The sequence below is a fragment of the Anoplopoma fimbria genome, chromosome 16 (genome assembly GCF_027596085.1).
Source record: "Anoplopoma fimbria isolate UVic2021 breed Golden Eagle Sablefish chromosome 16, Afim_UVic_2022, whole genome shotgun sequence".
Classification (NCBI taxonomy): Eukaryota; Metazoa; Chordata; class Actinopteri; order Perciformes; family Anoplopomatidae; genus Anoplopoma; species Anoplopoma fimbria.
In genome coordinates, this window is record NC_072464.1 from 17278410 (window position 1) to 17292302 (window position 13893).

The 13893-nt window shown below is 39.0% G+C and overlaps 1 protein-coding gene across 5 annotated transcripts in view; it reads left to right on the forward strand.

Moving 5' to 3' along the window:
- LOC129104319 (LIM and senescent cell antigen-like-containing domain protein 1) overlaps nucleotides 1-13144 on the forward strand; it is a 28140-nt gene extending 14996 nt beyond the window's left edge. For 4 of the 5 annotated variants that reach the window (XM_054614941.1, XM_054614943.1, XM_054614940.1 and 1 more), the window contains 9 exons: nucleotides 3169-3328; nucleotides 5080-5146; nucleotides 5310-5430; nucleotides 6255-6404; nucleotides 6967-7117; nucleotides 8657-8749; nucleotides 9416-9464; nucleotides 9631-9706; nucleotides 11427-13144. In XM_054614941.1, the coding sequence (XP_054470916.1) occupies nucleotides 3169-3328; nucleotides 5080-5146; nucleotides 5310-5430; nucleotides 6255-6404; nucleotides 6967-7117; nucleotides 8657-8749; nucleotides 9416-9464; nucleotides 9631-9706; nucleotides 11427-11541 (982 nt within the window). In that variant the 3' untranslated portion in view covers nucleotides 11542-13144. Of the gene's footprint in view, nucleotides 1-3168; nucleotides 3329-5079; nucleotides 5147-5309; nucleotides 5431-6254; nucleotides 6405-6966; nucleotides 7118-8656; nucleotides 8750-9415; nucleotides 9465-9630; nucleotides 9707-10173; nucleotides 10741-11426 lie in introns of those variants that run through there. The other variant, XM_054614944.1, reaches the window with a different exon arrangement.
- The last annotated feature ends 749 nt before the right edge of the window (nucleotides 13145-13893 follow it).

The following is a 13893-nucleotide window of genomic DNA, read 5'->3' on the forward strand; positions in this document are numbered from 1 at the left end:
CAGAAGTGAAAGTCTCCATCCTTTCCACTTAGCTGACGACTAGCCTCCATTTAGAGTCACAGGTAAGCATGGAGGGGTTTTCCCCCACCTGGTGGCAATAGCTGCTTTTTCCACAAACTCCTTTTTCTATAAACTGAATCCAAAGATTATACATTTAAAAAAGTCTATGAGGTAGACATCACACAAGTCCTGAACATTCAAGGGTTTAGGGTCAGGTGTACAATTTTCACATATGTACCTCGACCTTTTGGTCCTTCATAAAGGTGCAAAGTACAAATTTGTAAAAAAAAAGATGTGGGTAGCCTGGATGGTGCAGGAGGACAAAGCACTTTGTCATTGCTGTTGGATCCAGGGTCAGTGTTCAGCAGTGTTTTGGCTTGACCACATGGAAACCTATTGGCAGTTGGAAAGACGCTCGAGTGTGATCATGTCTGTCTTGCAACACTTACAACGCTCTCAAGTTACACCAATAACCCTGAGAATTGGCAATGCATTGAGTATAATGAAGAAAACATTTTATTTTTTTCAGTCCTACTACTACTAGGCTTGTATCTCACTCCTGCAGGGTGCGAGAGGCAGATAGGAGAAAGGGAAATGCTAAAGGGATGTGTCACTTCCTCCCAAAAATCCTTTGGATCGGATAGGGCAGGGCTGTCTGCATGTGTGATATCAGGCCGGACAGGGTATAAAGAGCAACCTGTATTTGATACGTTCGAGGAGGGAACCCAGATGGGAGCTGTGCTTATTCATACATCTGACTTGTAGCAGTTTAGAGTAAAGCCCATAAAAAAAACAAGTGATGACCAGTGTGTCTGGGGTTTTGGGGATTTTTGGTGATTCTCAAATGGATCTAACTTAGTTATTATGAACAGATGGCATCACTCCATATAAATCGTACTCTGCCTTGTGTGTGTGTGTGTGTGTGTGTGTGTGTGTGTGTGTGTGTGTGTGTGTGTGTGTGTGTGTGTGTGTGTGTGTGTGTGTGTGTGTGTGTGTGTGTGTGTGTGTGTGTGTGTGTGTGTGTGTTGCCTGGATACACTTTGGTATTCTGACCTTTCAAACAAAGCAGAGATATCAGGATGGTCCCACCATTCTCTCTTCCTTTTTCTCTTTCAACACCTCTTTCTGCAACATGTCCTAATTTGCTTCAAATTAGATACAGGTATTAAGCAGTGTTCTTTTGCTGTTGATTAATTAGTATGTTGCAGTTTTGCACATTTGCTGCTTTAGCTTGGTTCGCAAGAGTTTGATCAGATGTTTTACTTACGATAGGATCATCATGGATTTAGTGCAAGGTTCATCTGTAATAAAGCGTAATAAGCATAAATCTGTAATACAATGCAGGGTGGAGCAATATGACAATATATATAAGATAACAGAGAATTATCTGATTGTAAGATTACTTCAGGTCGTTGGGATACATACTGGACCAACCAGCCAGCTGTGGGTGGTGTTTAAGTGATAGCGGGACTTCTCTCTTCTTCTTCCCTTATCTCAAATTCCCAAACCTTGTCAACAACTATAAAAACTAGGTGTTGTAAATATAAACTGATGTATCATGCAGCTACTGCATAGCGTGGGTGGTGTATTTATCAGGTGCATGAAGGGTTCCTGTTGTATACTTCAAGTCAAATGTCAATCCGATTTTTTTCTAGTTATAACCTCTAACGTCATCTATGTTTTACATCTATGTGACTAACAAATGAGCAGAAAAAAGGGGCATAAATAAAAAATGTTTTATGAAGCCCTGTGGCAGGTTTTGGGGTGTGACCACGTTTGTGTGTGTCAGGTTCTGACACAGATATTTAGCATGGGGCCCTGCCTGGTGATATAACGCTGTCATGTACTGCAGAGAAGCAGTAAAACAATTGTTATTGTTTAATGAAAGGGCAGGATCGGCTTCATTTGTCACACCAGGTTTGTTCTTAAGAAAGTCATCGGACTATGTCAGACTAGTGTTTTTTGGCTGTTTGTTACATGATTCTGCCCCGTATCTATGCATTCACACACACATCACTTATGCTATATACAGACTCTGAGAGACAAAGTCATGTCGTTAAATAGCACTGTGACTAGCTAACGGCATGTTTTTTTTTTTTTTTTTTTTAATGGAACGCAACAGATATAGAATTGGTAGAAAATGTACTAAATCATTGGCACGCTTAAAAAAGTTAAGACCAGCCCAACTTTGATTTGTCGCCCATTAGTGCCGGCCGTCAGTTTGTTGCTCCATGTCACCGGCTTCCAATGAAAATGATTTGTAGCCTGTTGTTGCGCCGCTAGTCGTGTGCACACAGCATACACTGCTGAAACAGAGCAGTTTGTTTTAAAGTGTAACTTCAAATTGACTCTCAAAAGACAACATGCAGGTTCCCCACTGCAATGATCCCCACACCCTGATAAGCAGAGCAAAAATAAACCCAGAGCCCAAGATACTGTGTGTGAGTGTACGAGGGCAGATAACATCTTGGGACACATTTCCCTCCTCTCTCCTCCTTTCTTCCTTGTGTTAAGTACATCTTCCAGCTGTTCATGCCAGGAGAAACACGTGATGGATGTTAAATTATTTGTATTAAGAGCGTCCTGCCGTGGCCCTGGACTATGCTTTGGAATTAGTTGATATTCTTATGGAAACACAATGCAATGAAATAAAAAAAAATAGATACAGTCTGTTATTAATTAAGTTCAACATATTAAAATGATTACCCTACATGTGAGATACAAATAAGATTACAGAACTACAATATAACAGAATACCATCTTATTAACACACATTAAAATCCTAAAATAATCCGACTGATATGATAATTGTGTAAGTTTCTTTGTTTGAGACATTTAAGGTTGAACCGAGGTTTCCCAAGTTGAAAAAAGGCTGAAGAAATGTAACAACTAAAAACAGGATACCAGTACCATCAACTAGACTAACTATTCAATTTGTGTCAAATATACTGTCATAATAAACTGTAAATATAGCCTAAACTATGATATGTCAGCAGTCATATATAATTCTTCTGGCAAACCTGCTTACAGTAAATGTCATTATATGCTCGATTGTATTTGTTTCAGTGTGATTCATTTTGTTCTGTAGCCTAGATCTTGCGTCCCCTGCTTCTACTTATTATATGTACTATTTTTAATGTCAATTATGGTGTTTTTGTTTCTTCTCAGCAACATGGCCAATGCTCTGGCCAACGCCATGTGTGAGCGCTGCAAGAGTGGTTTTGCCCCGGCTGAGAAGATCGTGAACAGCAACGGGGAACTTTACCACGAGCAGTGCTTTGTGTGCGCCCAGTGTTTCCAACAGTTCCCAGAGGGACTCTTCTATGAGGTAACTCTTTTCCTTATAAATGTCTTCTCAGTTTCACATTCATCATCTATAAAATAAGGTGCAGAGTGCAGTAACTGACAGCTTGAATTACACCTCCAGGGCAATGGATTACAACAAACATGTGCGTAGCAAATGGATTGGACTTTTTTTATCGGAATCAATTAAAAAATGATTCAGATTGGTCTAGACATGCCTAAAAATTAACAGTTAACTTTGAAGCATGTGTGGACAGATCAATAGGTTCGGGAGATGTTTGGATTTATTGCCTGTACACAGACATCGCACTGAAAAGATGAATGTAATCAAGGTTACACTTGTTTTTTCACCTTAAAACACATTTCAAGTGTTCGTGATGGGTCAATGAACTGGCTTTCTCTTTCCAGACAGTTAGATCACTGTTTATTGCACGGCTGTTGTTGGTGCACATTCCTAAGTCAAAGAATTTAAACACAAGGTCCTGTTGAGGTAAATAAAGACGAGTGAGCACAACCTTAATGCGCCATTGAATATTTTGAAGCCCATTCCGGTAAGTTGTTTGCTTACCAGCATTGACACCATGCCTGATGATTCTCCGGCAGGCCCCGGAGAACCTGATGCTTCTGTGTTCAGTGAGTTTATCAAACAGAAGGTGTCACTAATGCACCGATCAATACGAGCATCAGAGCCAAAGGATTCGCATTAACCTCGGGGTCCTCTGTAAATAATTTAACCTTTTGCCATAAATAAGCATCAATAGGAGCAGTAGGAGCCTGTCAATGTTTGAGGAGAAGCTTAAAGTAGGACCATACAGACTTTGGCTTTGTATATTTAAAATGGAAAGAACTTAAAAGCAAAATAAAGAACTATTTATAATCATTTTAACTATGTAGAATTTAAATTTTTGGCCTTGTGATTGAGATATTTAAACCACATCTGCATTTTGTGCTGCACATTGAAATACAAAAAAACCCAAAATAAAGAACAGTAATGCCATGCAAGTCATCCATCTTCATTATCAAGTTTTACTCTTTTTATAGATTTAAGCCTGCTACTCCAGAATGCTGTCTAAGCTTAGTAGTCAAAAAGCAGCTCTAAAAAAAACTGTCAATAAATTACCATGTTCATGTTTTTGCTGGGAAACAAACACATATTTTTGCTGCCATATTTGATGGATATAACACAGAGTACTGCAGGAATCCTAAAACCCAGATATGAGTTAGCATTTTTGCACTCCTGGTGGTCATTTCTCAAAGTCATGACTGGTCATTTTTTTTAAATGGGTTGTGGGTTAGATGCCTGAAATATGCTCAGTGGTTAACACAAGTTTAAGATATTTTTATGTTTTGTTCCACAACATAACATATGTCAGTAAGTATCACACTTGTGAATTATAAAGCTTTTAAATCTCTTTAAAGAGGCAATATTCAGTTTTATTTTGTTTACAGCATATCGTTAGCTTTTTACTTGTGGCAATTGCATTAACGCTTCAAAAATCATAAAAGTGGTGTCCATTTATGAAGATTATCTGGTTGAACAAAATGTGCAAGTATTGTAAATGTTTGTTTGCCACAGAGCTTTTTTTGTGCAATAATCCAAAATCCAATAGAAAAACCCCATTGGCTTTTTATCGAGTGAACCAGGGCGATTATAACTTCCAGGGGTTTTCTTTATTCTTGGGATCATACTGTTAATGTAATTGCCATTCTATTGTGTTAATGGACATATGTGTGCTTTAATTAACTGTGTACAAATTGTTTCAATCCTGCCAACAGTTTGAAGGGAGGAAATACTGTGAACATGACTTCCAGATGCTGTTCGCTCCCTGCTGCCACCAGTGTGGTAAGTACAGGAACTGCAGTGACACGGAATAAAAACCGATCCATCCACTTTATTTACCTGACCCCTCATGCTTAGTGTCATATGGAGATGGAGCTTTGAGTTTGTGCACATTTTAAACAATATCCATGAACATGTTCTCCATAATCCTCTTCTCTCCCCTAAGGTGAGTTCATCATTGGCCGCGTGATCAAGGCAATGAACAACAGCTGGCATCCGGACTGTTTCTGCTGTGATATCTGCCAGGCTGTGCTCGCTGATGTGGGATTCGTGAAGAATGCCGGAAGGTCAGTTCCTCTACAACCAGTTGCCATTAATTCCCTGGTGATATTTGTTTATTCGTATCAGTTTATGTCTACTGCGTGGCAGGATGATGTCTTCTATGATGCGGTTTTATCCGGTACTGATGTTTCTACAACTTCTATGCAGCTATGTTAAGAATTCTCAAGACCTTGACCTCTGTGACCTCCTTTTAATCGTTCTGCCTCAAAAGTTATGATGGAAGTGTCAGCTGAGGTGAAAGCCAGCATATGAAGATTTGAATGTCTGTCGTCATATTTTCACCCTAAAAAAAGAAGAAAAAATATTGAACATATATAAATGTAGTTCATGGTGCCGTTAGATTTCTGCTATACCGGCCCGTAAATACAGATGTGTGCCTCCCTCTTTGTGAGCGATAAGTGGGAGAGCTAACCGTTTTTTTTTCATCACATCTATTTTTTCTCTCTCTTTTTTTTCCAATTGAATCTGTCTTTTGGACTTTACGACGCTCTGGAGTTAAAGGAAATGTTTGGAGGAGTCGGAAAAACTATCCTACACAGCCACCACTGGAAACTATTTCTACAAATAGCATGATACTCAGGATATTAGTGTTTCCTAACTTTCACCTGCAATTGTGCAGAAATACTGGGTTTAAACAGAATAAATAGAGGAGCAAAAAATAAAAAGCTGCAGAGTTTAAAATGCTGGTTTAGAATTAAGTTGTCAAATTTTGATTTAGGCTTCGAACTATTTGGTGCAAGCCTAGACTTCACTAATCTGTCTCAGAAGATCAGTTACGTGTCTCTTTTTCACAGTTTCTCCTCTCATCTGTTCCCCTCTCTCCCATCAGGCACCTGTGTCGTCCGTGTCACAACAGGGAGAAAGCTCGAGGCCTTGGCAAGTACATCTGCCAGAAGTGCCACGCCATTATTGAGGAGCAGCCTCTTCTGTTCAAGAATGACCCGTACCACCCTGATCACTTCAACTGCAACAACTGCGGGTAAACATGCACACACACACACACACACACACACACACACACACACACACACACACACACACACACACACACACACACACACACACACACACACACAAACAAACAAACAAAGCTATTCCAGCACTCAGAGCTCAAAGGCAGTGGGAGGATTTTAGGCTACAGTAGATGGTGAATGCAAGCTGAGTCAGGTTGTGGGTAGTCTTTAAAACACAGATAGAGTTCTTTGGAACCCACGATAGGACACTTCATTTGTGAAGCAGTCCTGGTGCTGCCAGGTCTATGCACACTTTGATGCTAAGGTCCAGTTTATTGAATATATTGAGATGAGATATACAAATTTGATGCAATTCTAACTACTACTGATAATATTATTATCATGAAAACTTCAGAGATCCAACAAAGTAGGTCAGAGGTGCTTTGTCTATGCAGACTAGGAGCAAATACTACCTCATGCAGCAGATTCAATCTACAACAAAGTAATGGGCCAAAGACTGCTCTCTTCTGGACAAACTATGTAATTGCAATTGTAGATTCACACACCCTCTTACCTCTCTCTCTGCAGTAAGGAGCTGACGGCTGATGCCAGGGAGCTGAAGGGTGAGCTCTACTGTCTGCCCTGCCACGACAAGATGGGCGTCCCCATCTGCGGGGCCTGTAGGAGACCCATCGAGGGCCGCGTGGTCAATGCCATGGGCAAACAGTGGCATGTGGAGGTACGAACTTTTGAAAACAACAACAGTTACCTGAAGTTTGGGAGAAACTATTTGATTATCTTCACTGGATTCATAAAATTGTGAATGAGTTTATTTGTTAGGTATTGTCTGCCTAGATTGGTATCAAATGTATGTAAATGTTAAATGATATACTGTCTGTGTTGATTATTACTTTGTTTTCTATATATGCAGAACAGAACAAAAGTCTCTGAGGTTTACAGTATTTATAATAATACTTTTATGGATTTCCTGCTCTATGCAATTGACTCATATATATTTGAGAAACCGAGAGTAACTTGTCATTCAGTCCTGTTCTCTCTTGTTCTTTTTTTTATTTGTTTCATTCCAATGAGTTCACTTTAATATGTTCCAAATGTGTGACTCATACTTTTCCCAGTCTTTATACATCATTTCTCAATTACCCAGATCTCTTTGTCGTATTGTTTTTGGCGTCATTCCACCGCCTGTCTTTATATGTTCTTCTGTCTATTCACATTTCATGCTCATTTTCCTGTCTTCACTACTCCACATAAAGCACCATGTGTGCACTGTGTGTGAGCGCCCGTTTCAGGGCCACCCGTTTTTTGAGCGAGGTGGTCGAGCCTATTGTGAGAGACACTTTGACATGGTGAGGGGATTAAGTATTGACCCGACATTGATTGCTGCCCCGTCTTTTACTTCTCCCTGCCCGGCTCGAAAAACGCCCAGCCTCCTTCCAAGAGTTCCACTAATAGTTTGTGAATTAGCGTCCGTCTGTCTGTCCGTCAAACACGTTGGTCAAGAGCATAATCTACAGGCCAGATTGATATAAACTTTTATCTTAATGCCAGATAATAGTCTCAACGGAGTTACCTCGCAAGTTCTTAACTCAACGTTTATGTATATTGTACGATGTTACATATTATTATTTGTCATGTACTCACAAATCAGCGAATTATTTGGGATTAAATTATTAGCAAAGGGTCTCTGAAGAGTTGAATAGTTATCTAATGCTCTGTCAGAAGCTTTTTCATTAACTAGAAGAATACATTCATGTGGGGAATTCGGTTCTTTTTTTCAGGTATATATAAAAATTGTCAAATTTCAAAACACTGAATATTCACAGATATAAATGGCTTATAAAATCAGCTTTGTTTTGTCTTTAGAAAATCCATATTGGTGTAATCCTATTCTGCCATACTCGTCCAAGGTGTCCTCAGACAAAGACACATGAGTTGTCCTCATTCATTTGTTTGAGAGGACAATATCAGAAATAGTAAAAAAAAAAATTTAACTTTTTAATTTCTGTCATATGCAAACATTAATTCCTCACATGTCTGTTTGGAGGATTAGAGCGCCCTCTCAAGCTCACTATTCTGTCCTCCTTCTCTACTGACTGTACTCGGCTTGGACGCAGTTACAGGACATCTGGGCTGGTTTGATCTGGTTGTGGTCTGACCTGATAATGTCTGCTGCCTGTAACGCAGTCTGAATGTGATAATGTTCTGACTGACGGCTGTGCTAACACTGTGCGCTTGGCTTTTGGGTTTTTGTTTGCAGCATTTTGTGTGTGCTAAGTGTGAGAAACCCTTCCTGGGACACCGTCACTACGAACGCAAGGGCCTGGCCTACTGTGAGACTCACTACAACCAGGTAACACTCAACCGTATCGGGGATATCTATGCTGAACACACGGAAGAAGTTGAATCATGCTCTGCTAAGTTTTTCCTGTCAAATGTCTCCATTCATATGTAAGTCATCAAGACATAAAAACAAACTCAACATAACTAATATTTGAGTTGCAGCTATGCTTTCGCAATTCAACCTCCAAATACAAAGTCATTTTTTTCAGTCTATAAAATACTGCACATGAATGCACCACATTTTGATCAGTTTTACAGTTAATCTTCCCTTTGAATTGCATAAACTGGCAGATAATTAAAAAAAAAAATCTCATCTTTGAACTAGTTACAGTTGGCCCCACTTTCTTTACTTATGCTTCTAAAGAAATTGCTTTGAACAACTCTCAATCTGAACTACACTGGATCACCCATTAAGTCAATGTAACGGCTCCACCTAGTGTTAGAGTGTTTTTTTTACCAACAAAAAACTTGTGCTTCCAGGGAAGTTTAAAAAAAAAAAAAAAAAAAAAATGCCCCTATAGCCTGTGTTTGTTTGCATGTTTTTTGAACACAGCATGTTATGTGAGCTATGATACAAAGACTGCCAGTGATGCATTTTGTTACAGTATTTTATAACTCGTATAAGATTCCTCACTGTGTTGCTCACTCTCTGTTTCTCTTCCTTCGTCACACGCAGCTGTTTGGAGATGTTTGCTACCACTGCAATCGTGTGATTGAAGGAGATGGTAAGAAAAAATTTGATTTCTTGTCCCGAAGAAGATTCCACCTAAAAATGCAATTCTGAATTTCAGTTTAAAATCCAAATCCATGATACTTTAGCCATGTGACGGTGAATTGGAACAGTGCCTCATGTGACAGTGTGATTTATTTTTTTTCTTCTATTTTTGTCAGTGGTGTCTGCCCTCAACAAGGCTTGGTGTGTCAACTGTTTTGCCTGCTCCACCTGCAACACCAAGCTCACCCTGAAGTAAGTAATACACGAGACTCAGTGACGGACTGTAACGATGGTGATGTCTCTGTGGAGATTATGTTTAGATTATGTACTCATTTGGTATTAGTTATACTCTCTGAAGACTGCCAGAAATTCACATGGGAATTTTCCAAGCTCTGTCTTTGCTTGTCATTTTTTCTTTCACTACCCTGCATCTGGGACTATTTACCGCTGTTAACTGTCTGTTTCTCAATCCTGTTCACTCCTGATTTGTTTTTTCACCTTTCTCTTATAATCCTTTGTCTCTGTGGATTTGTTTCTCCACCTCTCCTCCCTTTCATCATCCCTCTTCTCTGTCCTCTTGTGTGTTTCTCTTGCTCCACTTTTCCTTCCCCTTCTCGCTCCAACTTTCTTTCTCCTCCTCCTCCTCCTCCTCCTCTCCCACTGCCCTTCCCCATCTTTCAAACCCCCGCGCCATCTCTCCCTCCTCCCTGCTCCGTCAGGGATAAGTTTGTGGAGGTGGATCTGAAGCCCGTATGTAAGCACTGCTACGAACGCCTGCCGGACGACATGAAACGGCGGCTGGCCAAGCGCGAACGCGACTCAAAAGACAAGAAGAAGAAATTAATGATACCCATGTGTCTGTGATCCGCTCTTTCTCCTTTCTCCCCACTTCAACTGTTCTTCCTTTGGTCAGTTTCCATCTTTCTTCCTGTTTCTATTCTTTTGCTGTTTCATTGTCGTCATATTTCAATCATGCTCCATGCCACTTATATTCCTCATACAACTGTTGTATTTTGTTCCATCTGGCTTTCGAGCCAAATGACGAGAGCAGACATTTATTAGGTGAATAAGCAGAGACTGAATATGTTTCAGTGACCTAACACTGGGAATGTGTCTGTACATGAACCACATCTCGGCCAGAAACACTAGTCAGGATTAAGGCTCGTACTCTGGTAACCTCTGCTATGCAAACAGGCAAATCAGATGAGTCGGTCTGTCTGGGTATAAAGTGCAAAGCTATAATCACTTCCGGCAGCTTTCTGGCCCGAGTTGTGGAAGTGCTGAGGTCCCACCGGGTTTAACAGGTGCCCTGGTCCTGCCAGCAGTCCTCTGCTTTAGGAACAAATGTCGTTGACGACAGCTGGGGGGGGGACAGGTTTAAACAGCTCGCCAGTGTCGGTGTAATTAAAGGAACTTAATACAGAAAAAACAAGCAAAAAGGCACTCGTAGAGAACTCCCCATGTACCCTGTCTCTCTCTACTGTCTGCTGTCAATAACTGCTAAAAGGCTGCTAAAAGCAATTCTAATCTAAAAAAAGACATTTCTCAGGAGCTTTACAAAGAACAAAACAAAATGTTATTTAAAAATATATATAAAGAAAGTAAGGACAGAAACGAGGACAACTTTAAAAAAAAGTTATATTTTGATCATTTAGTGATGAAAATAATAAATGCCTAAAAATGCCCATCCACAATATTCACCTTTGGCTGCAGAGTTTTGCTCTTTTTTTTTTTCACAAGACATGCACGTCAGCATTTCAGTTTATAAGTCGTTGCAGAAGTCTTTTGTTTGGATATAAAACTGTATGATTGTCAGTGCTCAAGAGTGTATCTACAATCCATAAAGTTACTTGTTAGAAGTAACTTATTTTGAATCTGGTAGCCACACATTGACATTGAGATGTGCATATACTGGGAGTGATGAAATCTTACATCCAAACTGAAACGATACCTGTAACTCTCTTTCCCGTAGGAACAAGTTTGTGGAGTTTGACATGAAACCCGTGTGCAAGAAGTGCTACGAGAAATTCCCTCTGGAGCTGAAGAAGAGGCTGAAGAAGCTGTCTGAAACGGTTGCCCGGAAGTAAACGGGAAAAGAGGGAGAAAGAGATGAGACCCCCAGGTTCACATTTCCAGAGTTGACAATCTTATCAGAAAGCATTTGTGTGTTTTTACATAATTTGTATGTTAAATTTAGGTTGGTAATTTAAGCGAAATATTACCACTTTTTGTCTTTTCAGTTACAGAGGATCTTTTCATGATCTTCAAACTGACGGACTGGCCAACAGGCAGGTTGTTGGTCAGTCAGTCGGTAGGTTTGAAATTAACTTTTCAGTGCCTTTTGGGTCAAATACTGCACTGAATATTTTTCACATGCTTGCCTTATTTTACTATATGCATCAAACCTAAACACACTTGATGATAGTCCTGTATTTCAAAATGAGCTTTAAAAGAACATAGAAACATGAGAATGATTTAAAAAAAATCATGTGTTGACAGGCTGTTCATCTGTTTGCCAACTTGTCATGATGCCAAGCCACGTGTCTTCTGTTTGAATTATGTTACTGTCACTCTTGTATAATAACGCAGTAAACCCAAAGAAAGTTGAGCAAAATACAGTTTTATTGAATGTGTATATAGTGCCTCTCATATTTCCTGTTTTCCACCAACATGTATGATTTTATGGATTGTTAATGTGTATTTTCTTTTATATTATGCTAAATACGTTTGTGTTATCAATACAGTTGACATTTGTTTGTATTTACAGTTTGACATCATACTGTATCCTCCTTAATGCTACAGTGATGGACTCATCCGTCACCTGCAGTATGTTGCATTGCCTTATGCGCTATGCATTTTATGTGTGAAACACTCTATATCAACTCATATTTAAACAGAGTTACCAGTTTACTAGGTCCACTTGTACAATCTAATATAATCTAATACAACAGGAAAAAAAAAAAAGTTAATAGTGTTCAGTTTTTGTTTTCTCTACCCTTAGTTACAGTAAGAAATACATGATGTCGACTGGTATTAGACACGGCACCTCTGACACGCTGTCAACAAACACTGACCATAATGAGCTTCACAGTAACAGGATTTATTGCAGGGCAACTGGTAACTCTGTGTGTCTTGTAACATGATGGCTTGCAGCATGTGCAGAGACTGGATGTGGTAGTTATGTTAGAAGTTGGAGAACATGTGTCTCTGCTGTTTGTAATCCTAAGAAAGTGATCCTCTTAGAGGGGTGTACCGACTCCCTCAGGGCTCAGACCCTCTTAGGAAAGAAAGCCAACCGTTGCGAAGGGGAAAGAATAGTTTGACTTGAGCAGTATTTTAATCATAGAATGCTTCTAATTTACACAGTAGTTTAGTGAAAAACACATTCCACTATTTTATAGAGATTTCTTACTATTTCACGTCCTGTGCCATAACATTTGTCATGTAGAAGTTAGAGCTATCCTCTGATTTCAGCTCCACTAAAATAGGTCAGCTTACTACCTGGGCGACTGAGATGACTCTACACAGACAAACACTGCTCTTATAACTGTATTTTATCTTTGCTTGTCAAGAGACGATATTTATTCATGTAAACACACCAAGGTGCATGTTCTAGACTTGAATTTAAAGCTTTTTTCATTATATCTAAGATAATTCTGTCAGCTCATCTGAATAAACATTGTGTGTCGATACCGGTGTGAATGTAGTAATGTTTTTGATTTACGATTTCTCATTGCTCTGATTTATGTATTTTGTTATGTTATATTCTAAATGTTTAAGCAGGTTACTTGAGCTATGATATCATTTCTTGGATAAATAACATCTTGAGTGGGTGTTGTGGTACAATTGTATCCCCACTCAAGGTGCATAAAGTGCCGACAAGAAGGATATAGAGGTCATTACGGCTTTATGACACTTAATACACATTTTTAGTACTTGTAAAAGGCATACACTGTTTAAACTGTCCTTGATAAGGCAGTATGCATGATTTAATAGAATAGCGTTGTTTAAACCATTGCAATTATTACTAGATGAGCTTTTATTGTCAATAAATATCCATCTATTCTTGCAAAATATAACCAAATAAGATTTTATTAGATAAAATAAGATAATCCTTTATTAGTCCCGCAGCAAGGAAATGTACAGGATTACAGCAGCATAGATATAGTGCAAACAAGGTACATAGTAGAAAAAAACAAACAAGTATTTTAAATAAGTAAGTAAGAAAAATAAAAATCTTATACAGTACCAGTCAAAAGTTTGGACACACCTTCTCATTCAACTACTTTGAAGAATCTAAAATATAAAACATTCTGGTTTGTTGAGCATTTGTTTGTTTACCACATAATTCCATATGTGTTCCTTCATAGTTTGGATGTCTTCAATATTAATCTACAATGTAGAAAAAAATTAAAATAAAGAAAAACCATTGAATGAGA